This window comes from Lissotriton helveticus, chromosome 3_2 (assembly GCF_964261635.1).
Source record: "Lissotriton helveticus chromosome 3_2, aLisHel1.1, whole genome shotgun sequence".
In the NCBI taxonomy this organism is placed as follows: domain Eukaryota; kingdom Metazoa; phylum Chordata; class Amphibia; order Caudata; family Salamandridae; genus Lissotriton; species Lissotriton helveticus.
The window spans coordinates 442265163-442292238 of record NC_136062.1 but is presented as its reverse complement, the minus strand read 5'-3'; the positions used below and the strand labels follow the sequence as shown (position 1 = coordinate 442292238).

The window sequence follows — 27076 nt, the reverse complement described above, 5'->3', positions numbered from 1 at the left end:
CAAACAATGAACCCCTTACCCAAGCGCCTTGAGACCCTCTGGGTGAGCAGTGCGCTATACAAATACCCGAACTTGAACTTGAACTAGATCTGTTGACTGGGTGTGTTTGATTGGTTCGGATGCTCCGTCCATTGCCACCCACTTTTGTACCGGTTGCACACCCTCAGCACTTTCTATCATACATCTCTTGTTCGGCAAGTAAGTAGTAAGGCAGCAAACTGATAATGCTGGGGTTTCAAGGAGAACCTCAGATTAGGTTTGTGAGCTAGGATAATATGAATATGAAAGTAGGCATACTGGAGAGCCAAGCACGCCAAACAATCCCCCTACTGAGAACTAGCAAGACTTGGCTCAGGGGACAGCATCTTGAAATTGCCCTGCTAAATAAACGAGTTCAGAAGGCAGAGATCCAGGATGGGGCCCAGACCTCTGTCAATCTTTAGGACCCAGAAGTAAAGGAAGTAGGTTCCTGTGCCTTTCTCTTCCTCTGTCACCACCTCTATAAACCTTTTGCTCAGCAGGGCAAAGACCTAGTCATGTGCCAGAGACCCCGTCATGCTTAAAAACGGTATTCCACAGGGAGGGGCGGGAAGGGTGTCATACTGTCTTTGCAGGTTATCCGAATAACCAAGCGTACAGTCCTGATCATCAGTGGAAAAATGGGACACCCTTAACACCCACGGAAAGATGTCATCAAAGTGGAGTGGAAAAGGTTTGTGCCAGCAGATGCTGCTGCTGCCTTGTTTCTTTAGATCTACACTTGCCCCAAAAAGGAATCAGGACATTAGTTGGGGGGTCTGGAATTGACTGTGCTGCCGGTGGAAATGTCTTGCCAGCCAGGATAGGCTCAGTGAGAGAACCTTAGCGGTGCCATTATAAAAACTTTTCAGGGAGACGGCCTTCTCTCCGAACAGCCGCTCGCCACAGGAGGTCATGTCTAGGAGGGTTGCTTGGACATGTCAAAAATCCAGGGCCGGTGGCTCAGTCGACTAATGAATCCACTCCAGGGGTCGTGTTCGACCTCATGGTCACAGGTTCTAATCCCGGCAGGTCCACTCAGCCTTTCATCCATATGAGCTTAATAAAATGAGTACCATTGAGTTGGGTAACAATAAACATCTGATATTTATTTATTATTTATTTATTTAGTGTATTTATAGAGCGCAGTCCTGTCACCCAGAGGGCATCCTGGCGCTTGAACTAGAGTAGTGGCACTATTCACTTACACAGCAGTTTTAGGGAACAAATGCGTTTTTAGCGCTTTCCTGAACGGAAGATAGTCACTGTGGCTTCTCAAGGAGAGTGGCAGGGAATTCCAAAATTTCGCCGCTGCCACACTAAATGAGCGGCCACCCATCCTGACTCTCTGAAACCGCGGGACTACCAGCAAATGCGCCGAAGAGGAACGGAGAAGTCGCGGGGCAGAGTACCAGGTGAACATATTCTGCAGAGGTATCGGGCCCAGATGATGTACTGCTTTAAACACCAAGCAAGCGGCTTTGTACATCACTCTCAGATGTACCGGGAGCCAGTGTAGCTCTCTCAAAGCCAGGGTAGAAGAGCTAGACCTAGGACGTGAGAGAGCCAACTTAGCGGCCATGTTCTGCACTCGTTGTAACTTCCCCACCAGATGTTTTGGGGCCTCCAGAAGCAGCGCATTACAAGCGCCAAGATAGCTACGGGTGAACATGTGCTTTACAAATACACGTTATGTTATGGCCTGAGAAGCAATTCAAAAGCATTCACACATAGACACCTGTCTGCAGAATCCAGGCCGGACTTCAGAATTAATTCTGAAAAATTCAAGCCATCACTGACCAAGCCGTAAAGGGGCTTGTTTATAGGTTCTGGGAGGCTGATTATTGCCAATTTGCCAAATCACAGAGAATGCGGACATAGTAGCAGAGAAGACATATGGCATTTGACAATGGAAGACTATCTGAACAGCACCATGGACTGAGTTTTCTTTTTAGGTAGTGTTGCTAGACCCTCGGTAAAAGAGTCGGGACCCGTCAGAGCCGCTAAACTTGCAGGATCACTACTCTCTGGGTCGTGGAGCTGTCGTGGACAAATCCACTGTGGTCAGATGGAAGGCCTCGACCTGTTTCCAGTCCAGGGAGGACCTGTCTTGACAGTTCGGGCTGGACTGTTCCCATGAGGAACAGGGTCAAGACTGATTTGCCTATGGCTGTGTTCAAACTAGAATGGCATGGTGAGCAAAAAAACGATGGATTTAGGCCCAGATCTCTGTTCTGGGGAGAATGTATGACATTGTTCTGCATTCTGTGCATCAACTGGTGTTTTTGCATTCGACCTGTGCCTAGTCAGCAGATGCTGACATTCCTGATGAATCTTTTTCAGCGTTAGAATCAGCTCGGATGATGAGGAAAAGCCCAGTGTCAGGGAAGAGCACCATGACTCCTAAAAGTCAGAAGAGCTGGACCATTTCCCTGAGAAAGAACAGAATTTCTCCTACCTACGGTGTTTTTGTGACCTCTTTTACTAGATTGTTCTTTATCAGGAGACTTACCCGGAGGACAAGAACTCAGACTCCCGCTCCTAGACGGCCTTCGGGCGCATCATAGAACATGATCACAGGAGTCGTGGTTAGAGCGAAGCCACAACATGCAGATATTACATGGGCGAAATGAAGACATCTTGTTACAATACCTACCACAGGGTTTGATCCCTGACATTTGACCCAGACACTGTTACCATCTGAGCAGTTTTTGGCGAAGCACCAACACCAATCCGCACTGGTCGTTGTGTGCTAAAAAACAGGAACTAGTGCCCCCTGTTGGCACCTACGATACGCTGATGGTTTCATGTTCGGTGGGCAGAGTCACTGCTGGCAGAAGAGAGCTATTGCTAAATAGCTTACCGAGCCAGTCTGATGCTTGGAGGGACATTTTCAGTGAGGAATCTGTAGGTAGATGTATCCATCAGAACAGAGACAACAAGCAAAAAAACAGATCAAGACGAAGAACCACATGTTCTGCCAGAGTGTGTCGCTATTGTGTACGGAAAGGCTCTAGTAGACCCGGGTTCTCCATTTACTATAACAGCAGCTACCATGTTTTATAGGTGAAGATGGTTCCATGTAGAGTATCTACTCACGATTGGGTCTTTTGTGACAACCATTCAGTGTAAAAGTGTCTTCACTTACTAGCACTGCAAACAGTGATGTGCAATTCTGGTCACATCAAATGTAGGATTTCTTACAGAAAAGTGAACCGAGCATTCGCCAACAAACACATCTGAAGGAAAATATTAACAAGATCATTTGTGAAGTTTTACAGATAAAAGTATCAAAACATACGGTAGTTGAAAAGAATATGACATTTTGTTCACATCATCGAACGCTTCACGGGACAAATAGGTTTTTCATATTTTTAGGTGCTTAAAAATAGAATTCCCCACACATTCTATGCTGGCATGGCTAGGACAGAAGGAAGGTGGTATGTATGATGCTGCAAGTAAAAAAGTAATTGTCAAACAAAGGATGCTATGGCAACATAGGGAGTAAGACATATTTATTTGTTCAGACACACAACACACAGGCCACACTAAATCCATGGCACTCCATTTAAACAATTATTCAGGGTCACATTATCAACAGAGCTGCCCAACATCTCTGTTGGTCAAATTTTGTAACAATGCTCAGGAAAGTTTGTATTGAGCCACTGTGAGAAATCCTCTGTTACAAAAGCATCCAAAGTTAATACTTTAGAACCTTGAACCAGAGCTTTTCATGAAAGCATTGCAAATGTATCCTGGACCACTGTGACATATTTTTTTGAGCCAGGATCTTCGCCATCCCTGCAGAAAGGCAGGTCTTTGGGTAGTTGTGCACGGGACGCGTGGTTTGAAAGATCATCAAGGATGGGGCATTGACAGACTGAGCCAGAAGTTTGACCAGTAATCACTGGTAGAATGAACTCCAGAGAAGCTTTTATCTTTTCTGATAAAAACCCCAGAGCATTATTCTTGCAGCACAACACTGGGGCCAGGAGATCTTTCAGGCTCAAATCCTACTTCTGGCCATGAGTACATAAGAGAATCTAGCTTGAAGAAGATTTACTCTGCAAGCGTAATTAGTAAAAAAAGAAAATGCAAAGTGTGGGAAAACATTATTAGGCAGTGACAGCCTATCATAGCATCAAACCAATCTCTCAGAAGTGATCTCGCGGCAAGCTAGCAATTATGTATAAAGGCTTCAGTTCCAGTGGGTTGGGGAGAAGTTGCACCGAGTTTATCTACACCTCAGATAGTAAGAGCTTGGACAGAGCTCTCCTGTGGACAGTGCTCTCCTGTCTTCAGTCCCGGGATGGCTATGCCTGGATCTGCACAAAGGCCTCCAGGCAGTTTCCTGGTCACCTCCACTCCATTCATCACCTCTGCTGGGCAGGCATAGGGTACACGGTGCGAAACGTCAGGTTGACTCTCGCAGCCCGGTCGTGATACTCCTTGGGCACCCGGTGCTTGCCATGGAAACAAAGAAAAGAGATATGAATAAATGCATGCAGATATGAGCACCAATGCAGCGCTGTGAGCTGCACCCAACCTCTGCGCTTTACTAAACTCAGGCTTGGGTTATGAACAGCTGGAACATCTGTGATACATCAAAAAAAGAATACAGTGAGAACATAAAACATTGGATACAATTATAGAGGGCAAACCATGTGGAGCCCAAACTCTCCACCGACTGCTTTTTATGACAAGGATACAGTTTCAATAGGATATCTCACACAGGCGCACTAAGGTCTGAAACTCAATGTATAGTAACAACACCGCATTTAAGACAAGTCAAGTTGGGAAGATCTAAACATTCTAGTAGTACCTTACAAACCGTGTTGCATTTTAAATAGTCTGCAGTCATTAATGTGGATTTAAAGTGCCTGTTTTATTTAGATTCATACTCCCATTGGAAAATAAAGCACTATAATAAAAAAAAAATGATACAATATAAAGAAAGTGAGTTGCTCATTTTGAGAGAAGTGTTTCTAGGAAAGCACTGTCGAGTTTCTGAAGGATCCCAAAGTATAATTGCCCAAGTAATAAATATGTTAGCATGGGGTCAGAGAGGGGCTGTATATAGGGCATTCCTCAGAGCTTGAGAGATGCTCGTCCTTCTCCCTTTACCTTGTGGCAGTGATTCAGTTCAACAGGGATTTTACTCTGGTGCCTCAGAAGAACAGACTGGTGGTAAAGACAATGGCTGATCACTTCTGATATGTTTCAGAGGAGGGAAAGAACGCTCTTTGATCAGCACAAGAAAGAACTTTTTTGAACAGAAAATAAAGTGAAGGGTTACCTTCTAGCTAGAGAATCTCTCAACAAAGAGGCGGATATCACAGACTACACAGTGTTTTGAGATATATGTAAAATTGTGCTTGTACATCTCCCCTTTTCACTCGTCACTCACTGTGTCAGATGGAGGGTTCTCCTACTACTTTTCAGACAAAACAGAAAAACACTCTTTTAAATCTGTAGCAATGCAGTGGACAATCATGAGTCACAAACACCACCAAAAAAGTAAGGAAATATTTTTGGGGACCTCCTGGGAAAAATTGGGAAGCAGGAGATGGAAAATAATGTGTTTGGTGGATTCCCAAGTTGAAGATATTCTGGGAGGAAGATGCCAGGGATATTTAATAATATTAGGATAACTAATTATAGCCATAAAAGAAGTATATGTGCTGAGAATGAGGGACTGAAGAGGATAGGAAGTTGCCTGAATACCTTCTCACTAACGCTTACCAACTGGTAGAAGGAATATTTGCCACTTTTATCCTCTGTCGCGTTTTGGAACCCATTTGCCATATATACCAACATGCCCTCTGTAGTAGGAACTGTCCCCTTGAAGATTCAGAGGTTGGTGTTAAGTTCAGAGTGTCTAACCACAAAGCCTCAGGCACAGCCTGAGTAGTCTGTTTCTGAGGATGCACAAGTCCAGCCTCCCGGTTTCACAGAGAGTCTGCTCGTGGTTCCTGGCTGACTGGGAGCAGGGGGAGGTGACAGAGTTATGATTCAATATTGGATGCCTTCCACTTTTCCACGTGACTCTGGCTATTGTAACCATCTGATGAACCTGTCTACAGGTGGAACAATGCAGAGACCTTGTCATGTTCAAGAATATTAATAAACGCATACTGATAAAAAAGCTCTTCCTAAAATACAAGTAATTCAGACATTTTGACAGAGAACTTTGGAGAGAAAACATTTTTGAGGTTCTTTGCAATCAATGTTTCAGTGCAGAGTGGGAACATGAACAAACGTCTACACACGTGACAACATCCCTCTACAAAGAAGTTCAAAAGAGTGTGAGGATGGGGCAAGGCTGCTGTGTGAGATAGAGGACCGGAGAAAGGAAGGAAGGAAGGAAGGAAGGAAGGAAGGAAAGAAAGGAACAGAAAGGAAGAGAAAACTGGAAGAACAGCCTGAGATATAGTCAGCGGAGGGTGGGTTTAATAGGGGACTGAGGGACACCTGGGCTCACACACTGGACCACTGACACTCTACACTCCCCTTGGAGAGAAAGCCTGATTGCGTTCTGTGGGCCGCACCTGCCAATCTTTCTGAGTAGCGCCTTCCATCAGCAGAAGACTCCCATGATCCAGGGGGACACGGACTTGTTCCACATATGTGTAATCTCCATGTTCTTCCTGCAAACAAAACAAAAGTCAGGTTCAAGGAGGGACAACGCTTCTACTGAGAAAGCATGAACAAGGTGTACTGAACTGGGAGGTTAGGAGCACTGAGAAGCCTTCACAGCCTGAAGAAGATAGAATTAGGGTCCCTTGTAGAGTCTGGGCTCCTGGAGCATTCAGAAGGGGTAGCTAGTTTCCCAGGCGACAGACAAGCTATATAAATCAGACATCAACACCCTCTGCACTATGAGAGCCTGTTCAATAGTTCAGTGGAGATGCTTAGAGTAACCAGGCTGAACGAAGAATGCCTAAATGTTGTCTACCTTTTCTGAAACTTCAACTCCTTTCCAAAAGTCCCTTCTCAGTAAACACATGTGCAGAAACTGATCGTTTTTAAGGCATGGACACATTCTGATCCCCCTCCAGTGTGTCGATCACTAAAGCAGTGGTGGCATTGCCAAGCAGCGCCAAGATCCCATAACAGTGGCAGAAGGAGACCATACAAAGACCATGTGACATTACAGGGTAGACTTATCTTTTCAAGTAACCGACAATAAGCATTTCCAGCGGAGATGTTGTCGATATGGGAACATGAACCAATGTTGACAGGTGGTGGTGAGGCAATTAGAAGTAACCAAACCATATTATCCCTGGTTAGTCACATACACAAGACTGTTGCGGTCACTGGGCCTCGGTGGTGGTCCTGAAAGTAGACCTTCAGCATTTCTCAAATCCGAAGAGGCTTTAGAACCAGTGCCGGAAGGTTTAAAGTGAAGATAAGGCTTAACCAATTCGGATTTAATTAGTGGATGTATTTTAAATCACAGTGACTCCCATATCAATGCAAATAAAATACTTTCGCTAGTGAGGAAAAGGGTCTGATTCACATAACCGGTCATGGATCTCTAGATGTATGAGGTGGGATTGAAATACAGTAAATGGGTGTTTTCTTAGATACAATACTGCGGACATATCAAGACGAACGACGAGTTTACTGGCCGCAAAACCGAAAAGCTTGTGTAGTCGGGCCAAACAAAAAAGTGAAGAAAGACAAAAATAAGAGCAGGGCAACTGAGACTTAGATAAACAACATCCAATCTTGAACAAAGATTGTCTCTGTGGAGTATTGTATAAATAAAGTATAAGACAGGCAGCTGGGTCTGTCTGTAGCTAGGTCACAAAAATGTCTGAATATTATCACTTAAAAAAGAAAATCTAACAAATATGCTTCTTGTAATAGTCCACCTAAATAGTACCTTGAAAAATTCATAATCTAACAACCAATTTTTTGAATGTCACCTCAAACTTTAAATTTGATTTACAATAGTAATATTATCCAATGGGAATAGAGGGGGTACTCCCAGGTAGTTATTGTCCACCGTGGGTTTGACTCCCTCAGTCAATACCTACTTGCGAGTGCCCTCCCCATATTTAATATTATAATCAATGACAGCTCCAGCACCGTGAAAATCAGCTTCACATGGGTGTTCTCATAGGTAGAGCAGGAGGTGTCTGCAGTGGACACCCACTTCATTTGCACAGACACGTTTACTAGTTGACGAAAGTAAGGAGATAAGATAGAAATGTTCTTCTAACATCTTTATGTTTTTGAGGGGCATGGAGGGAAAAAGCTCTCAAAATGAAAAACATTTTCCATGTGGGGATGAAAGCAAAAAAGTTAAAACATGGAAAATCACCCTTCCTTCCCATTTACTCCTGTGAATTGCCTATTATCCAAGTATCCACAAGACAACTGAGAGAAGTATACTACACATGAAGGTATACAGTTTGCACAAACCTCTGGGAATCTTCATAAACATGTGTATACTGCTACCATAAGGTCAGATAGAAGACATTTTACTATATCTTTCCCTGGCCTAACTCCAGAGGTACTGGCAGACCTAGATCAAACATGTTGCGGGGAGGCGAGGGTCACTAAAACAATCACAGATCCTTGTAGAGTCTTTACAGTGTGCTTATGTAGTTAGACAAAGCCACTGGAAGCCCATTGAGATTTGTTGGGACATCTTCTGGTCTTTGGACCAGTTTTAAAAATTCAGGAATTCAGGCTGGAGCACCCTGGTAAACCAAGAAAGAATCTACTATAATGTACATCATACATGCTAACTCCCTTACTCAACCACCATGAAAAAATACATTCCAAACTCCAGGTGAATGTTACCAACAGCTATACATTCAGATCCTATGGAGGTCATTAAATATAGGCAAACATTCAACAATATCAGGAGACTGCACATACAATGGACAGAAAATGAAGTTCCTGTTGGTCTTATCCTCACCTCATTGGGCACCAAGAAAAACTGCAATAAGAATAAGTAGGGCTACATCAAAATGGTGTTAGATAGGTGGGCCTCCACCTCAACATTAAACAACTCATACTACCAAATTTCAAGAACACTTCAAACAAAATGAGCAGTAATCCAACGTGTCCAACAATACAGAGTGACAAATGCTCAACATAGTCCTTGGGTTTTCATTAGTGGTAGAGCTCCCCTCTTGGGCAAAAAGAAAAAACAAGCACTCTTGTCAGGCCACATCATCTGCTATGAATGTCGGACTGTAAATGAAGTACTCAGAATCTACAATATTACATGGTCAGCAGAAAAGCCAAGCACTAGGCCTACACTTTAGAATCACTATGAGACCCTATCATAGTATGAAAGCATATCTCCTACCAATCTCTTTATCCGCACAATAATCCTGTGTACTATCATGCCCCTCTCAGGCTTAAGGAACCTTGAGGATCTGCTTATGAAGAATCATCGGTAACAGACTCCTGCTTTAGACTAAAAGGTGGCCTTACAACAATAGTCTGCCATGAGCATATTAAATAGCCCACGCTCTGGAAGGGTCTACCAGAAAAGAGCAAAGGTACTAGATTACTATGGGTGATCAAGAACCATATATTCCTCAAGCAAACTAATATATCTCCCAGTTCAAAGAAGAAAAGCCATCTATTCTGTTTGCGAACTGGAGCCCTCACATTGTATAAATGTGGCAAGGCCCTAGGATGTACCAGAATTCATCATATTCTTCTAGTCACTTTTTTGCTAGGCAGTGTTTGCATTAGCCTTTGAATAGCAAGTCTGATCCAAGGATAAGAGGTGAACTTAATTATCCGAGCAACTCTGGAAAGAGGGAAAACCTTTGTAATTCACCAAAGTAACCCCAAATTCAGGAAAAAAGACAATGCAAGAGTTCAATGCATTTAATGGGATGGCTCAGCTCAAGATACAGATGAGGGAATTTTGATCAATTATCCTGCTTTGAAAAGCTTGGGAGGCAGAAGTAACAAGACATGCATTTTGTAGCAACTATATAGTGCTTAGGATGAGAGACCTGTCACAAAATATTGGTATAGGAACAATTAGGAGAAGAAGGAAACAAGGAAGGACATTCTAGGTAATCTATGGGGGCTACTCTGGGAAAGTGTAGCCAAATTCTGCAGGTGCACGCACATATAACAAGTACACAGCATTTTTCAGAAGATTCTTGGACTCACCAAAGGTGAAAGAACTAGATTTGACAAGTGAACAAAAAACTCCTATTGTTGCCGCTAATTCCTTTTACTTTAGTTCCACTGTGTGGCAGGAAAATTGGTTTGATTGGCTACAGATCACCTTTTGCTCTAAGCTAAAATATTGCCTTCCCTAAACAATCTGTTCCTTGAGGGGAGAGATTAGCAAGATAGTTTGTTGGCCCCATGAGTTTTTTCGTTTAGAGCATGGGTTGGATTTTACATGTGTGCTAAACTATTTCCGTGCCTGACATCCGCTCTACAAGACGGGTATGTATGGACAAGCTAAATCAAGTGGGAGTTACTATTCCCTGCAAGGTTTCGTCTAACACGGGAAAAAGTCCAGGCTGAAGTGCCCAGCTTGAGGAAACGTCTCTACATTGCAGCCATAGTTTCCATGGAGTAGGAACCGCCATGAAAACCGTGGCAGAGAGAAAACTCATAATATGCTTGGTGGGACAGCGGCGGACCCGTCAAACATATTGCAGCTTTAAAACCACTGCGGCGGTGCAATGGAGGTCGGACCACCTTAGTAGTAATAGAGCACTCGGACTGCCGATGCGGCAGTGGCCGGACTGCCACCATTGCGCCACCGTGAGTCTGGTGGTCTGTGGACCGTAAGACTCATAATCAGGCCCTAAGGGTTTTTCTGGAGCAGGATTATTTCTACCAATTCAGTGAGCCTCTACCCGTACCCCAGCATCTACTCGCTGCCAGCACCCATTTGTGTCGACTATTAGCCTCAAGTACTCTGGACCTCTGCAGAGGCTGGCCCACACCCTACTAGTTACTGTTACTTTTAATCCTCCTGGCTGTTAGGCGCGGTTGTCTGGCGGATGGTATCCTGTTTCAGTAATGCAGGAAGAGGTCCATCACATTGGGTGTCACGAGTGAGTCTCCCAGACTGGCTCTCATTTTTTGGCCTGGAATGCCAAAACCTGCCTCCATGTTTCAGTGCTATTATTCAGCAAGACCTAGTTTGTAGTTTTAACAGGCATGATTTCCACATTTCTCATACTTTATGTATTTTATGGAAGTGTACTTGTGACTTAGAGCTAGAACAGCATACTTGTTTTCTCGAGTTGTTTTTATATAGTGCTTCATTCCGCACTACTGCCATTTCTTAGTACTTTTTAAATAACAAATATTACTATTACCTACTCATGGTACTCACTTTACAGACCTTTAGGATGATAGAGGCTGAATTGTTCTTGCGGGGATTCGAACGTGTGACCTATCGGTCACCAGTTTGTTCCAGCCAAAAAGTACAGCTCATTGAGCTGTCCCTACAGCTGGAAGGACTATGCATCTATCTGCCTTCAGCAAGCATCTGAGAAAGCACTCTTGTCTAACTGTACCATTTAGTAGAGGGCAATGGTGTCCTGAGGAAGGCCATCAAGCGTTGTGACTTGGCTGACACAACAAATCTACAAAGCTTGGAGGTGCCTCTAACAATGGTCAATCAATCAATCAATCAATCATGGACATTTATATAGCGCACTACTTACCCGGAGGGTCTCAAGGCGCTTGGGGGGGGGGGGGGGGGGGTGCTGCTACTGCTCGAACAGCCAGGTCTTGAGCTTCTTCCTGAAGGAGAGGTGGTCTTGGGTCAGGCGCAGGTCGGGAGGGAGGGAGTTCCAGGTCTTGGCGGCCAGGTGGGAGAAGGACCTTCCTCCTGTTGTCGATCTTCGGATGCGGGGGACGGCGGCGAGGGCGTGACTGGCTGATCGGAGGTGGCGTTTGGGAGCGTAGAAGTTGATGCGGTTGTTGAGGTAGCTCGGGCCTTGGTCGTGTAGGGCTTTGTGTGCGTGGGTGAGGAGACGGAAGGTGATTCTCTTGTTGACGGGGAGCCAGTGCAGGTCTCTCAGATGTCCGGAGATGTGGCTGCGTCGGGGGATGTCGAGGATGAGTCTGGCTGAGGCGTTCTGGATCCGCTGGAGTCTCTTCTGGAGCTTGGCGGTGGTTCCGGCGTAGAGGGCGTTGCCGTAGTCCAGTCGGCTGGTGACGAGGGCCTGGGTGACCGTCTTCCTGGTCTCGGTGGGGATCCACCGGAAGATCTTTCGTAGCATGCGCAGGATGTTGAAGCATGACGAGGAGACGGCGTTGACTTGTCTGGTCATGGAGAGGGAGGAGTCCAGGATGAAGCCCAGGTTGCGTGCGTGGTCTGTCGGTGTGGGTGCGGTGCCCAGGGCGGGGGGCCACCAGGAGTCGTCCCAGGCGGAGGGCGAGGAGCCCAGGATGAGGACTTCCGTCTTGTCTGAGTTCAGTTTCAGGCGGCTGGTCGTCATCCATTCGGCTACATCTTTCATCCCTTCGTGAAGGTTGGCTCTGGAAGCGGCGGGGTCGTTGGTCAGTGAGAGGATCAGCTGGGTGTCATCGGCGTAGGAGATGATGTTCAGGTTGTGTTGGCGTGCGATGGGCGCGAGGGGGCTCATGTAGACGTTGAAGAGGGTGGGGCTCAGCGAGGATCCTTGAGGGACGCCGCAGATGACTTCGGTGGCCTCTGACTTGTACGGTGGTAGGCGGACTCTCTGTGTTCTTCCGTCGAGGAAGGAGACGATCCATTCCAGTGCCTTTTCCTGAATTCCGACGTTGCTGAGGCGCTGCACTAGGGTGCGGTGGCAGACAGTGTCGAATGCCGCGGAGAGGTCTAGGAGGATGAGGGCCGCTGTTTCTCCGTTGTCCATCAGGGCTCGGATGTCATCGGTGGCAGCGATCAGAGCGGTCTCGGTGCTGTGGTTGGCTCGGAAGCCAGACTGTGAGGGGTCGAGGGATCCATTCGTCTCGAGGAAGGCGGCCAGCTGTTTGTTGACGGTCTTCTCGATGACTTTGGCTGGAAACGGGAGGAGCGAGATGGGGCGGTAGTTCTTGAGTTCGGTGGGGTCCGCTGTTGGTTTCTTAAGTAGAGCGCTGAGTTCGGCGTGCTTCCAGCTCTCCGGGAAGGTGGCGGTGTCGAAGGAGGTGTTGATGATGTCCCGCAGGTGGGGTGCGATGACAGCGTCGGCCTTGTTGAAGACGTGGTGAGGGCACGGGTCGGTCGGAGATCCGGAGTGGATGGAGTTCATCATGCGGACGGTGTCATCGGTGCTGATCGGAGTCCAGGCGCGGAGGGTGGTGGTGGGTGGCGTTGCTGCGGTCTTTGTGTGCGATGGTTGACTACTGAAGCTGTTGTGTATGTCTGCGATCTTGTTGTGGAAGTAGGAGGCGAGGGAGTTGCAGAGGTCTTGCGATGGGGTGATGTCGTTGTTACCGGCGTTGGGGTTGGAGAGCTCTTTCACGATGTTGAAGAGTTCCTTGCAGTTGTGTGCGTTGGTGTCCAGTCGGTCCTTGAATGCAGTTTTCTTGGTGGCGCGGATCAGTTGGTGGTGCTTCCGGGTGGCAAGCTTGAGGGTGGTCATGTTGCCCGCGGTAGGTTCCCTTCTCCCGACTTTCTCGAGGGCTCGGCAGTTCTTCTTGGAGCTCTTGAGTTCGTCGGTGAACCATGGGGCTTTCTTGCTGCCGGGTCTGCTGGGCGGGGTCCTCAGAGGGGCGAGTTCGTCCGCGCAGTTGCTGATCCACTTTGTGAGGTTGTCGGCGGCCTGGCTGGGGTTCGCTGAGCTGGCGGGAGGGTGCTGACTCAGGGAGGCGGTGAGCTGGTCGGCTGTGATCTTGTTCCAGCTTCTTCGGGCAGCCTGTTGCTGGTGGTGGTGGGTCGTCGTTCTTCTGAAGGTGAAGTGGACGCAGCTGTGGTCCGTCCAGTGGAGTCCTGTGGCGTGGCTGAAGGCGATGTCTTTGCTGGATGAGAAGACGGCGTCGAGTGTGTGTCCGGCGAGGTGGGTGGGGGTGGTCACCAGTTGCTTGAGTCCCAGGTTTGCGAGGTTTTCCAGCACGGTGGTCGTGTTGCGGTCGTCGTTGTTCTCCAGGTGGAAGTTGAGGTCCCCGAGGAGGATGTAGTCGGCTGAGGGGAGGGCGAGCGGGCTGATGAAGTCGGCGATGTCCTCGCTGAATTGTGTGCGTGGTCCCGGGGGTCTGTAGATGAGGGTGCCTCTGAGAGTGGTCTTCGGGTTGACGTGGATCTGGAAGTGCAGGTGTTCGGCGGGTGCGATGGTGTCGTCGGTGTTGGTCGTGATGCGGATGGTGTTCCTATGAATGATGGCGATGCCACCTCCTGTCTGGTTGACGCGGTCTCATGATTCTGGAAGGAGGGACTCTTTTTCACAGGAGTTTGAGGAATATGTATGCTGTTACTAAGCTTCTGAAGGCACCAACTAACAATTCACCTATTTATTTATTTTGGAATTTTGCAACACAACAAACAAGATGATTTGCCGACACTGGAGAACACGGTCAGAAAGAGTGATGATATAAGAAAATGGTGGCAAGATTAATGGATGAGACCAACCGAAGGGAAGGTCCGGTACCTCTGTTTGGCTTTCGCCTATCACAGCTGTATTCGATAGAAGTGATAAGATGAATGAGGGAACAATTAGGTCTTAAGACGTTGGGTTAGCTGTATGTGTTGGGGCTCTGCTCTGATACTGGAGTTTAAAGCGTTCAGCAGTTTAGGACCATGGAGATTTGACTCCATCTGTTTGTTGATTGAAGGTACATTGTTGGGTTAAGTGTATGTTTGTCAAACAAAGGTTTCTAACTGAAATGTGATGAGGACAGCTTTTGAAGGTAGTCAAGACCATTATACTATTTACACTGTTGTCTCAGGGCCATGGGGTGAATGCAGCGGGGCGCATGAACTGCATCCGTCCTTGCCCTGCAGGTACTGTCTATGACATTCCCATTACGGTGCCCATTTCATAGGCTCTGTTGCAGGACCAACAAAGAACTGCCCACAGTGACAAAAAAGTCAACATTTGGCGGGCACGCGGTTTTGGCGGGCGGGTGCATGGCGGTAGTGTCCCAGTCCCGCGCCGCCTAACTTGTAATAAGGCTCTAAGTGTCCTGTGGACTGTGGTTCTCAGTTGGAGGGATTCTGCAGACTACAAATCCTGCAAACCTTCACCACAAAAGTGGGGGTCCCACACTTAAGGCTTCCCTAGGAATACATTATATCTCAGATCCCTAAGAGGGCCCACTGGGAGTCAGTAATTGAGCAGTAGGCGGTTTAAAATGGCGGAGGCTTGGCAATGTAATTAGAGCGGGCTCGCGCGCACTCCGCCCACACTGGCCATTAGCATCCATCACTTGCTCCTGCTGCTAAACGCCAGCAGGTTTACCTCACGCAGACACGCTGCCTTTTAGAGACTGCTTAGAAGCCGCAGGAGCGTTCATCCGAGAGCCCCTCCACCTGGGCTTTGGGGGAGCCGTTGCCTTGGTTACCCATCAGGCAGCAGCAGCAAGCATGCTGGCATTTGTCCTTTACAAGCCAGCGTGTGCTGAGGTGCCGAGAACAGGAGCTACCCTGGAAAAGAGCAGTCACAGAAATAACTGGCACATCAGTCTGGGGTGTTCTGCAGCGTGGCCTGGGGCCAGACACATCCAACCACCGTGTCAGAGTCTCCTGAAACCACCAGCCTTCAAGAAAAACAAACCCTTGCTTCATCTTTCACCCACAAACATGGAACTGCTAGCCCCAGGGGTCCCACAAAACTTAAATACCACTTGAAACACCTCCTGTGCCAATGTTATCGCATGAAGGCAGAATCTCCTGTTGGACACACAACAGGGCTATGACATACATATATGATTTATTTTTGTATATTAGTCGAAACTGACTATTGAGTATGGGCAGACGTGATCTGCTTTCGATATTCCTACCATGTGTAAATGCACTTTATTTGAACTGTAATAACAACACATTCAATTGCATTTTGCAAACCTGTTGTTTTATTATGTGCGATTACCGAGATACCAGCTGTTTTGGTTACTTTGTTAAGAGCTCGGACACTTCCCGAGTCTCGTAGGTGCTACAAAATGATGAAATAATAAGTGGAGGTATGACCCCTAAAAGGTCCACTCCAGGAACTAAAAGTGAACCCAACCCAGCCATGGTTCCAGGGCGCCTCCAGGCAGTGCATGAGGTGGCGGAGAGATGCTAAGATACTCTGCAGGGAAGCTGGAGAGGCCATCTTCATTAAGGTGAGGCATGATGCTGGAGAGGACATCTTCATTAAGGTGAGGCATGATGCTGGAGAGGACATCTTCACATAAGGTAAGGCATGGTGCTGGAGAGGCCATCTTCATTAAGGTGAGGCATGATGCTGGAGAGGCCTTCTTTAAGGTGAGGCATGATGCTGGAGAGGACATCTTCATTAAGGTGAGGCATGATGCTGGAGAGGACATCTTCATTAAGGTGAGGCATGATGCTGGAGAGGACATCTTCACATAAGGTGAGGCATGATGCTGGAGAGTGTGGAAAAGTAAATTTTGCCATGTTCTGTGTCCCTACGCGTCCTCCATCATATGTTATGTGTGCATGATTAATATGCATATGTATTCCCCATGTTCGATTAAAGACGCAATTATATTTGTGCCCATCTCTAGTATGCCAGTTTCCAGTTTTCGTGAATACTACGAATATTAGGCCTATTTAAAGTTACGTTGCCACGTTTCTCAGTGTGCACGTTATTCCATTGTAAAGTCCCCGTTTCTAGGCCTCAAAAGGGCCCGGACACCAGATTCAGCTCCTGTCTCCTGAAGCCCTCGCTGAGGAGCGATACAGCCCCCACCTGTATCCCTGACCCTTCACTTACTTCCTGCCTCACAGTGCCCGGTTCAGCCTGGCTCTGCCTCTGAGTCTGCCAAGAGTATGTTATGATCCTAGTTATCAGTCCAGCCCTCCTTCTCTGCATTCTTAAAGCTACTGAATCGCATCAATAGTTACCGTCATAGTCTAGCCTTTACGTCTCCATGTTAGAGAAATACTGTATTAATGATCATTTAATATTCTTCATCACGCACTACATATAGAATAAGGCATGCTCCAGTCTTAGAGTCTGTTCGCCTTTACCCCGATAACTTTTGGATTCTATCAACATGTTCTCTAAACATCAGATACTAGATACTGCTTAGGTACATGTCGCCCTGACTCTCCAGACTTCAGTCTCTGCTCCTAGCACAAGAGTTCGTAGCCCCCAGCTTCTCCTAGTAACACATCATTGCCAGCTTGCGCGCACCATCAGGTTAGAGGTCCCGGCTCCTTAGGTAGCCCCCTCCATGTTTCCGCCCCATTCATGACATATTCTGCTACGTTTGCATCACCTGTCTATGTATACGCCCTGTTACACCCACTTTCACCCTTATCTTTCGCGACTGCTACGCGTCACACCCTTTGCTCCACCCACTGCTCCGCCTATCATATGTACTGTAATGCAACTGTTTTACTATATATGCTTGTGTATTGTTATTAAATGCTAGCGCGCTCATCCCAGATCCAGCCCCGGCAGCTGCCGGGCCCTGCCATCCTATTCCTGTGCAGGTTGTCCTGTTCCGGTCCTTATGCTGTATTAAACCTGCAAAACTCCTACTACCTCGAATCTTGACTCTTATTTATTGAGCTATCTGTTATTGCTATGCCTAGTCAAACCTAGATCCGGTATTATTTATTTATATACCACATAATGGCGCCCGAACAGGGACTTGCCCTTTCCCCACGCGCCGGTGAAGCCACGCGTGCCCCCTGACCCTCTGCAGCCGTGACGGAACCATACCGTGCACGTGCAGATATTTCTGCTTCAAGTATCCCTCAGGCCCACGGAGGAGACGGAGGTGGCGGTCCAGCATCCAGACGAGGCGGTGGAGGAACGCGGCGAGTCCCGACCAGAGCCCAAGCCGAGAGTCCAAGGTCCGAGGTATCCGGAGGCCCACCTGTAACAGAAGTCTGAAGTTCGTCCGTCCGGCGTCGAAGCAGTCCAGTCCAGTCCGAGGCCTTCCGTTCTTGCTGCCCGGTGAGTACCGTTGCTGGGGTAGTATCTAGACAGGGTCAATCTAATTGACTCTGGTCCGTGGGGTTTTGGTGGTACACATATCCCAAACGAAGTGTCCACTTCGGTGGATGCGGGTCCTGACGTGTCTCTTTATGAGACCGGTAAGTTTAGTACTGTTTTAGCAGTGCATCTAGTTCCTGTTCTAGTCAGTTCTGTTCTCGAGAAAATTCATGTATTCTGTTTTCCGTATTCCAGGTAGTATTCTGTTCGAACTGTTATTCTGAATGTTATTCATGTATTTTAATGTCGTGGTATGAGTGTGAAGTAATTATCGTGTATCGTATTGTGTTGTGTCCAGATTATAGTTCAGTCATGCCGCTCTTTTCAAAACTGCGTCAGTTAAAAACCAGAAAAGGTCTGCTAGAAGCAGCAGTTCCTGTTCCGCCTAGGGACAGTCCAGGTCATTTCATGTATCAGAAGCATGGCATAAGCGCCATATTGTATCTAGATTTATGGGTAGAGTATACCAAAGGTTTGGAAGAAAAGTATAGATGGCCCGTATCAGGTACGTGGGATGCCGAGTGCATCATGAGAGTAGAAGAGGCATTATGGAAAAAGAAAGCCAGACAGTCACAGAAAGATGCCATTGAGTTATGGCGCAAAGAATCTCATAAAAGAACCGAAAAAGAAATCAGAAAGTCTGAATTAAGTAGAGAATCCTTAGAGCGAGCACAAGAAAAAGAATTAATCGAGATAGGTGAACGAATTAAAACAGAACAGTCAGACAGACAGAGGCATGCCCTCATCAAGGGTATGTATCCTCTTCTTGCCGAGGGCTTGCCAAAAGCGACCCCGGAGGCATCCAGTAATTTCCCGCCACCATTAGTTCCGCTCAAGCTACGTCACAAACCGACCGCAGCTGATATTTTCATTTCGTCCTATTTGGACGACACAGTCCCAGAATATGCAAATCCCGCTCCGCCAGTCCCTGTAAATCAGGCACTTCCCGCTCCTCCAGACACCGGAGTACCTGTTACGGTACCCCCGGTCCAGCCCGCCATACAAGTCCAGCCTGCATTTCCATTTCCCACTCTGCCAGGACGAAGAGCATCAGTAGACGACTCTAGTTTAGGGGCCGCAGGGGGAGGTCCTCCAGGAACCCCGCCGCCACACAAGCGTTTAACGTTAGCCGAATTACATGCACAAGCGTCACAGCGTACGCCCAGATATCAGTCTGTTGCAGAAATAAGAAAAGCCCTTACCGAATGTGGCTATGATCCAGTCCCAGGCGAGGATAATATGGTTTTATATTCATTACGCGTGAGAAAGGTGACCGAGTATCTAGTCACCCTACCAGATATGAAAGAAGATCTAGACAGAATATATCGTTTCATCCGTACAGGGAATGATCCAGAAAGTATTAGTGACGTCATGTGCCAAAGAAAAGTTGAAGTCCAGCTCATGCTATTAAAGTTTCTGATTAATTGTTTAATACGAGAACAAGATTATCCGACCAAAGATCGAGCCGAAATGAAAGTCCTGACAAGGTGGAGTGATAATATAGCCGAGGGTAAGCATAAGACCATCAGTAGTATAGAGAATATGTACAAGAAGATTCGTAAAGAAATAATAAGGATACATGAACAACGCAAAGAAACACGAGTAAGCGAGAAAGAAAGTAACTCTGATACTGAAGAGGTAGAGGACGAGAATCCCGACAGAATAGCGTATGTAGGAAAATCTAGATTTCCAGATCGCCATTTACGTCTAGAATACAAGCCAGTTTTTCACCATCCAGCATCAGAACAAGGTTCTCTAGAACAAGTATTTCAAGCTACCGATCACATTCTGAAATCACGAATCGGTTATAGCGAGTTAAGTACCATGCATGAACAAGAACTAGTCCGATCAGCAGTCCGATGGATTACTGATTCTACCACTTTTCCAGACGGAATAGTGGCACAAATGTTTCTGAAAATGCCCCCAGCCGAGCAACGACTGGCGGGTATGTATATGATCCAGCACCTCATTACATTGTATGAGGATCAACATTCTGATCCAGGTCCGTTACACGATGTCCTGAACGAGTTACTCCAGTACAAATGGAAAGGTTTAGGTACCGATTTGATTAGTGTCATTCTAGAACAGCGCCACAAATACAGAACGTTTCTGAACCCACATTTTGTTCATGTCTCACCCCCAGAAAGTAAACCCTTTTACATAGACAGACAGAATCCGTTACGAGAAGTACATCCAATTAAGACAGACGGTGGTGAAATGCAACGAGTGTTTGTTTACACTCCGATCACAAAGATGGAACTCTTAGAGATGAAAAAGTTAATTCCCTGTCATGATAAAGATCCAGCAGGGTTCCACCGAGAATTAAAAAGACATGCTCCGTATGGGAGAATACACGTATCCAGATATCATTAAAATGTTAAAAGTCTTGTTGCCCGCAGGGGTATATGAGAAACTCAAAGAAAAAGAATGGGAGGTGGGAGAGAAAAAGATCGATTGGGCAGTTCTAGAAGCCGAAGATAAGGCACGAGTACCAGGTACCGGTCTTGGAGATAAATGTAAAGAATTACCAGAATTATTAATACAAGTTTTGCCTAGATTATTGACAACTAGAAAAGAAGACTGGGATGCAATCTCAGCCTGTAAACAGAAACAAGATGAAGATATTAGTGATTATTATTCCAGATTTGAGAAATGTTTTAGCATCAACAGTGGCCTCAAGATAAGTAGTGAATCATACCCTCATCTTTTTGTTACTAAATTAGTCGAGAATTCAAGTCCACAAATTAAAAACCGAGTTTTGAAAGTCGAAAGTACCTGGCAAGCTAATACCCCGTCCCAAATGTTACAGATGCTTCAATACCACCAGAATAGAATCAGAGAAGAGCAAGATCACGAGAGAAAACGTATGAAAGACACGAAAATGAAAGTACTAGTTGCACAATCTGTTCCTCAAGACAGTCAGAAGAGGGGACCAAATCAAGCCAGTCATCCTGCAGCTCCCGTTAAAGGGAACTGCAATTATTGTAAACAGCCAGGTCATTTTATAAACGAGTGTGCAGTTCTGAAACACAACATAGCTACCGGTAAGACTAAAGAAAGACCACGTCCGCCTAGACAAGAACAAGTTACACAGACTCCTCAGTCACAGAATGCACCACAGACAGTTACAGCACCGCAGCCTATCGCTGCAACACAGCATGTTACACAGCAGATGTACCAGTATGCACAGTCCGAGTATCCAGAGTATCAACCGTATTCATGAAACAGCCTAGAGAGGGAGGTAGGCTTGCCTCTCATCGAGATACCTGTAGATCAAGAAGGTCCCTATGTTCATAGTCAAGTATTAGGGAAAGACAGAAAGTTTTTGATTGATACAGGGGCAAGTAGGACCACCATCAGTCACGCCGAAGTTCCAGGGGCTCCGCTCTCAGGCTCTAGAAATGTTTCCCTTGGATTTTCAGGAAAGCCTATTGTAAATGAGATATCTCAGCCAGTTACTCTAGAAGTAGGTCCATTGTCCCGCACTACTGATCTGTTACTTACGAAGTCATGTCCAGAAAATCTGTTAGGCATTAAGACACTGAAAGAATTAGGTGCAGTCATATGCTGTTCCCCAGAGGGAATACGATTGTTCCTACGTGACTTCAAGGGTCACTATGTATTACGAGATTTTGATCCGAGATTGTCTAATGTTCCGCAGCATCTATGGGCACAAGGTCCAACTGATGTTGGCTTTATGCAAATCACACCCCATCGTGTGACTCTCAAGCCAGGTGTAGTGTTACCACGAATCAGACAGTACAGATTGCCACCTGAGGCTGTAGCAGCCTTATCCAAAATTATTGACGAGCTCATGGCTCAGGGAGTAGTTGTAGAAACCGACTCCAATGTATGTAATTCTCCGATCATTCCTGTCATGAAACGTACTGATCCAAATGCACCTCCAGTATATCGTTTAGTGATTGACCTTCGAGAACTTAATAAATGTATTATTCCCCAGTACCCAGTTGTCCCAGATATCTCTTCCCTATTGACAGCCATTGATTCTGAAGCCTCATTTTTTTTCAGTCATAGACCTCAAGAACGCGTTTTTTAGTGTCCCCATTCATCCAGACAGCCAGTTCCTTTTCGGATTTTGTTTAAATGGAAGGAGCTATATGTTCACACGAGCTCCTCAAGGTTTCACAGAAAGTCCAAGTATTTACAGTCAAGCACTTAAGAGACAACTAGACAATATTCACATGCCAACTGACACTGCCCTGCTCCAGTATGTCGATGATCTACTGATCACAGCCCGTTCTGAACGTGCTTGCGAGCGAGCCTCACTTACAGTCTTGTATTTCCTAGCCGAGATGGGACACAAGGTGTCCCCTTCGAAGCTTCAATTCTGTGTCCAGCAAGTGATCTACTTAGGACACTTACTGTCCAAGAGGGGTAGGCAGTTGACACCAGACCGTATCCAGTTAATAGCGAGTCTTCCTCAGCCCAAGACCCAGAAGGAGGTACGTGCTTTTATCGGCCTTACTTCCTATTGCAGACAATGGATTTCTCAGTATGCATTTCTAGCTAAACCACTGATACAGTTAACGACACAGGAGGCAGCCGTATCGACTGTCCTCCCTTGGACATCTGAACATGCACTTAGTTTCAATGAGTTAAAGAAAGCCCTATGTCAAGCTCCAGTTCTAGCAACACCGAACTACAGTAAGCCTTTTACACTTTTCGTCACAGAACGCGAAGGTACAGCATTATCTGTCCTCACACAAGATCAAGCAGGACAATACAAGCCTTGTGCTTATTTTTCGAGCACATTAGATCCTGTAGCCCAGGCTCTGCCTGCGTGCCTCAAGTCAGTTGCAGCCACAGCACTAGCTATCAGACAAAGTGATTCCATAGTCTTAGGACACTCCCTGACAGTACAAGTTCCACACTCCGTGGAAGTTCTTTTAAACCGAACACAAACTCAGCACTTGACAATTGCACGTTTAACAGGTTATGAATTGACACTGTTTCAGCCACACATAGAAATCAGACGCTGCAACGTCCTAAATCCTGCTACACTGTTACCATCAGCTAATCCAAATCCTGCCACACACGACTGTGTGGAAGTAGTTAACATCATGACAAAGCCAAGACAAGATCTGACAGATATTCCATTACCAGATCCCGACCTGACACTTTATGTGGATGGTTCATGCATGAGAACAAGTACAGGAGAACTAGTAGCCGCGTATGCAGTGACTACCGACACCGAAGTTATAGAGACACACCGCATTGACACCCTGTCTGCTCAAGCAGCAGAGCTAGTTGCTCTGACTCAAGCCTGCATACACGCCAAGAACCTGAAAGTTAATGTTTACACAGATTCACGTTACGCATTTGCAGTTGTACACGACTTCGGAGTGCTCTGGCAGGAGAGAGGTTTCATGACTTCTCATGGAACCAAGATTCAGCATGGTCTCCTTATTCAAGCTCTGTTAGATGCCATACACTTACCGACATCCATTGCTATCATGAAATGCAAAGCACATACGAAAGTTACTGACACTATTTCCCAAGGTAATGATCTAGCAGATCGCACAGCCAAGCTTACAGCACAGGCTCCAGACATTTCAGTTAAGCCAACACAGACACTTACTCCAGATCCGACTACATGTATGACAGTTAAAGACCCTACACAAGATGTCATAGATATCCAGTTACATGCTACTCCCGAAGAAATCAAGAAATGGTCCGAACAAGGAGGGGTCCAGACAGATCAGGGATGGGTGACGAAGGGAAAAACCACATGGTTTCTCCCCGACTCTATGGTTCAAGTCATTATTAATACCGCACATAGTCCAGCACATTTAGGAGAAAAAGCAATATTAGACAGTATCCAGAATATTTGGTTCAACAAGCATTTACGAGCTGCAGCCAAGCAGAAAGTCCGTACCTGTATGATATGTTGTCAGTTTAATCCAGGTAAAAGTGTCCTGGTGGAACAAGGTGGATTCCAGCCCCCTGACCACCCTTTTGAAGTCCTCCAGATGGATTACATTCAGATGGAGCGATGTCGAGGTTTCAAGTATGTCCTTGTAGTTGTATGCGCTTTGTCCAGGTGGACGGAGGCATATCCAGTTCCAGATTACACAGCCGCGACCACTGCCAAGCAGTTGGTTCGTGAGTTCTTCCCCCGTTACGGACTCCCTAGGGTCGTATATTCTGACAACGGCCAGCCATTCTCATCTGAACTCATGAAGCACGTTTCCCTTTTGTTAGGGTACCAGTGGAAGTTCCATTGTGTACGCCATCCTGAAGCAGCCGGTCTCGTAGAGAGACATAATCAGACCCTGAAAATCCGAATTGCAAAAGTTTGTCAAGAGAAAGGTGTGGACTGGCTAATAGCTCTGCCAGTTGCCCTGTTCTATATGCGCATGGTCGCACATTCCAGATCAGGTCTGTCCCCGTATGAGGTCGTTTTCGGCCGCCCCCCTAACATGTGGGGTACTCCTAGACCTCGAAGTATTACCGATGTTTCAAGTAAAATGCTGACAGATTACCTAGCTTCCTTGATGTCTGCCCTCAACTCTTGTCGTTCACAGGTTGCCGCCGCATTTCCAGACAATACCGAGGTGGCACCGCATGAAATCGTTCCCGGATCCATGGTCTTAGTGAGAAATTTTGATCGCTCAAGTCCGCTGGAGCCTCGCTGGAAGGAGCCCCGACAGGTCCTCCTGGCCACCCGTACAGCCGTGAAGTTGGAGGGACGCAAAGGCTGGGTGCATCTTTCACACATCAAAAGATTTTATGGATTGAAGCCAGTCTCAAAGAACATTTCCCAGGATTTAAAGGACTGCCAAAGTACTATTCTTAAGGACTGTCCCGCAAAAGACACTGATACTGCACCCTCCCTGTTAGAGACAACTCCGCAACAGGAGTATAAGAAAAAGTTAAGGTCTAGTAAAATAAGTCAGCCAGTTTGATTGTCTAAGTCCTCCCCTAGGTGAAACGGTTAGACCGGTTTCTGACATGTATAAAATAGACCCCCATAGTGAGAGAGTTAGTCAAAACTCAATCCGATGTATCGTTTTTCTATGTTTCATATTATTTCTCAGTATTATGATTTCCTGCACCAGTTATGCGTTTTATCTGTATTTTCCAGTTTCTCATGTAAATAAGTCTTCTAATGTTACAGTAGAGCACACGTTTAGTGATCTGCCTCCTCATGAACTCTCTTACCGCCTCGCTATGCGTAACAATTCTTTTATCCGCATGTTACATTATTCACACCAGACCAGCAATGCCACTAATTGTTGGGTGTGTGGTCGACTCCCCCCTTTCCAGACACCGAAGGGAGTTCTGCCACTCTTTCCTTATCCATTTTCTCATAATGGTTCGTGTGGAGCATGGTCCACGTTAACGTCATCCTCAACAGATATGTCTTTTCTTAACAGTACATGTTTTCCAGACAAGCAAGGTCTTCCCCACAGAACAGGGTTAGATCTAGAAAATGAAGTTTACAATTTAGGTAATTATTCTTCGAATTTTATGGTCCTGAATGTTCAGTCTGATACTACTCCAGACTTACCTGCTATTTCGGTACTACCAGTCAAAGGCGAATTATGTGTCCGAAATAATGGTTCCGTACATGTAGGACACAGCGATTGTACTACTATTGTCAAGTATAGTGACAGTGGGAAATCTATTTTCAAAGCTTCACGTCATTCTTATTTTATTTGTGGTCAAACCGCATATGTTCGTCTGCCCCTCGATTGGGAGGGAACCTGTTACATTGCCTTCCTACTGCCACCAGTTTTCCTAGCCCCATCTGATTATCATAGAAACACACATCTAGTACACCTTAGACATAGAAGGGAGATTGAGTCCCCAATTGTCGATTATACTGAAACTGCTCTAGAACAGTATACAGATTTCAATAGAGGTTTCTTCTTCTTTATAGGCCCTATCCAGAACAGTAAGCTAATCCGTAGGTTAACCAGAACCCCTGAAGCTGTAGTAAATGAGACTGCCTCTGCCCTAGGTAACTTGACTGAAGAGCAATCTGCTATGAGATTTGTCGTTTTACAGAATCGTCTCGTCCTTGACGTCATATTGGCCGATAGGGGCGGGGCCTGTAGAGTCATCGGATCTAGTTGCTGCATTTTCATTCCAAATAACGCACCGTCTGTTTATTCAGCTATAACCAGACTCCATAAAATTGCCCATCTGTTACACCAAGATCCAGGCACATGGACATGGTCCGGTTGGTTCTGGAATATAATTTCCGCTTGGGGATGGAAAGTCTTGTCCTTTCTAGGTATTGCAGTAGCGATCATATTCAGCTGCTGCCTCTGTATACAATGTGGCCCTGCGATTTGCGGCATTTGTGCTACCTCTTGTATTCCTAGTCCCAAGTCCCGTTCTAAAACCCGTTCCCAGAAAATTCGAGACGAGCAAATGATACTGTATGAAATGATAGATGGTATCATGAATATTGATGTTTCCTGATGGAAACGTAGTGACAAGGAGGGAATGTGGAAAAGTAAATTTTGCCATGTTCTGTGTCCCTACGCGTCCTCCATCATATGTTATGTGTGCATGATTAATATGCATATGTATTCCCCATGTTCGATTAAAGACGCAATTATATTTGTGCCCATCTCTAGTATGCCAGTTTCCAGTTTTCGTGAATACTACGAATATTAGGCCTATTTAAAGTTACGTTGCCACGTTTCTCAGTGTGCACGTTATTCCATTGTAAAGTCCCCGTTTCTAGGCCTCAAAAGGGCCCGGACACCAAATTCAGCTCCTGTCTCCTGAAGCCCTCGCTGAGGAGCGATACAGCCCCCACCTGTATCCCTGACCCTTCACTTACTTCCTGCCTCACAGTGCCCGGTTCAGCCTGGCTCTGCCTCTGAGTCTGCCAAGAGTATGTTATGATCCTAGTTATCAGTCCAGCCCTCCTTCTCTGCATTCTTAAAGCTACTGAATCGCATCAATAGTTCCCGTCATAGTCTAGCCTTTAC

General features: G+C 46.3%; 1 protein-coding gene across 4 annotated transcripts in view; it reads right to left on the bottom strand.

Annotated features, from left to right (window-relative positions):
* Window positions 1-3516: 3516 nt before the first annotated feature.
* The window catches only part of ALKBH3 (alkB homolog 3, alpha-ketoglutarate dependent dioxygenase), a 226971-nt gene continuing 203411 nt past the window's right edge, over window positions 3517-27076 (bottom strand). For all 4 annotated transcript variants that reach the window (XM_078684346.1, XM_078684348.1, XM_078684349.1 and 1 more), the window contains exons 9-10: window positions 6567-6665; window positions 3517-4481 (exon numbers count right to left, since the gene is read on the bottom strand). In XM_078684346.1, coding sequence (XP_078540472.1) covers window positions 4392-4481; window positions 6567-6665 — 189 coding nt within the window. In that variant the 3' untranslated portion in view covers window positions 3517-4391. The remainder of the gene's footprint in view (window positions 4482-6566; window positions 6666-27076) is intronic.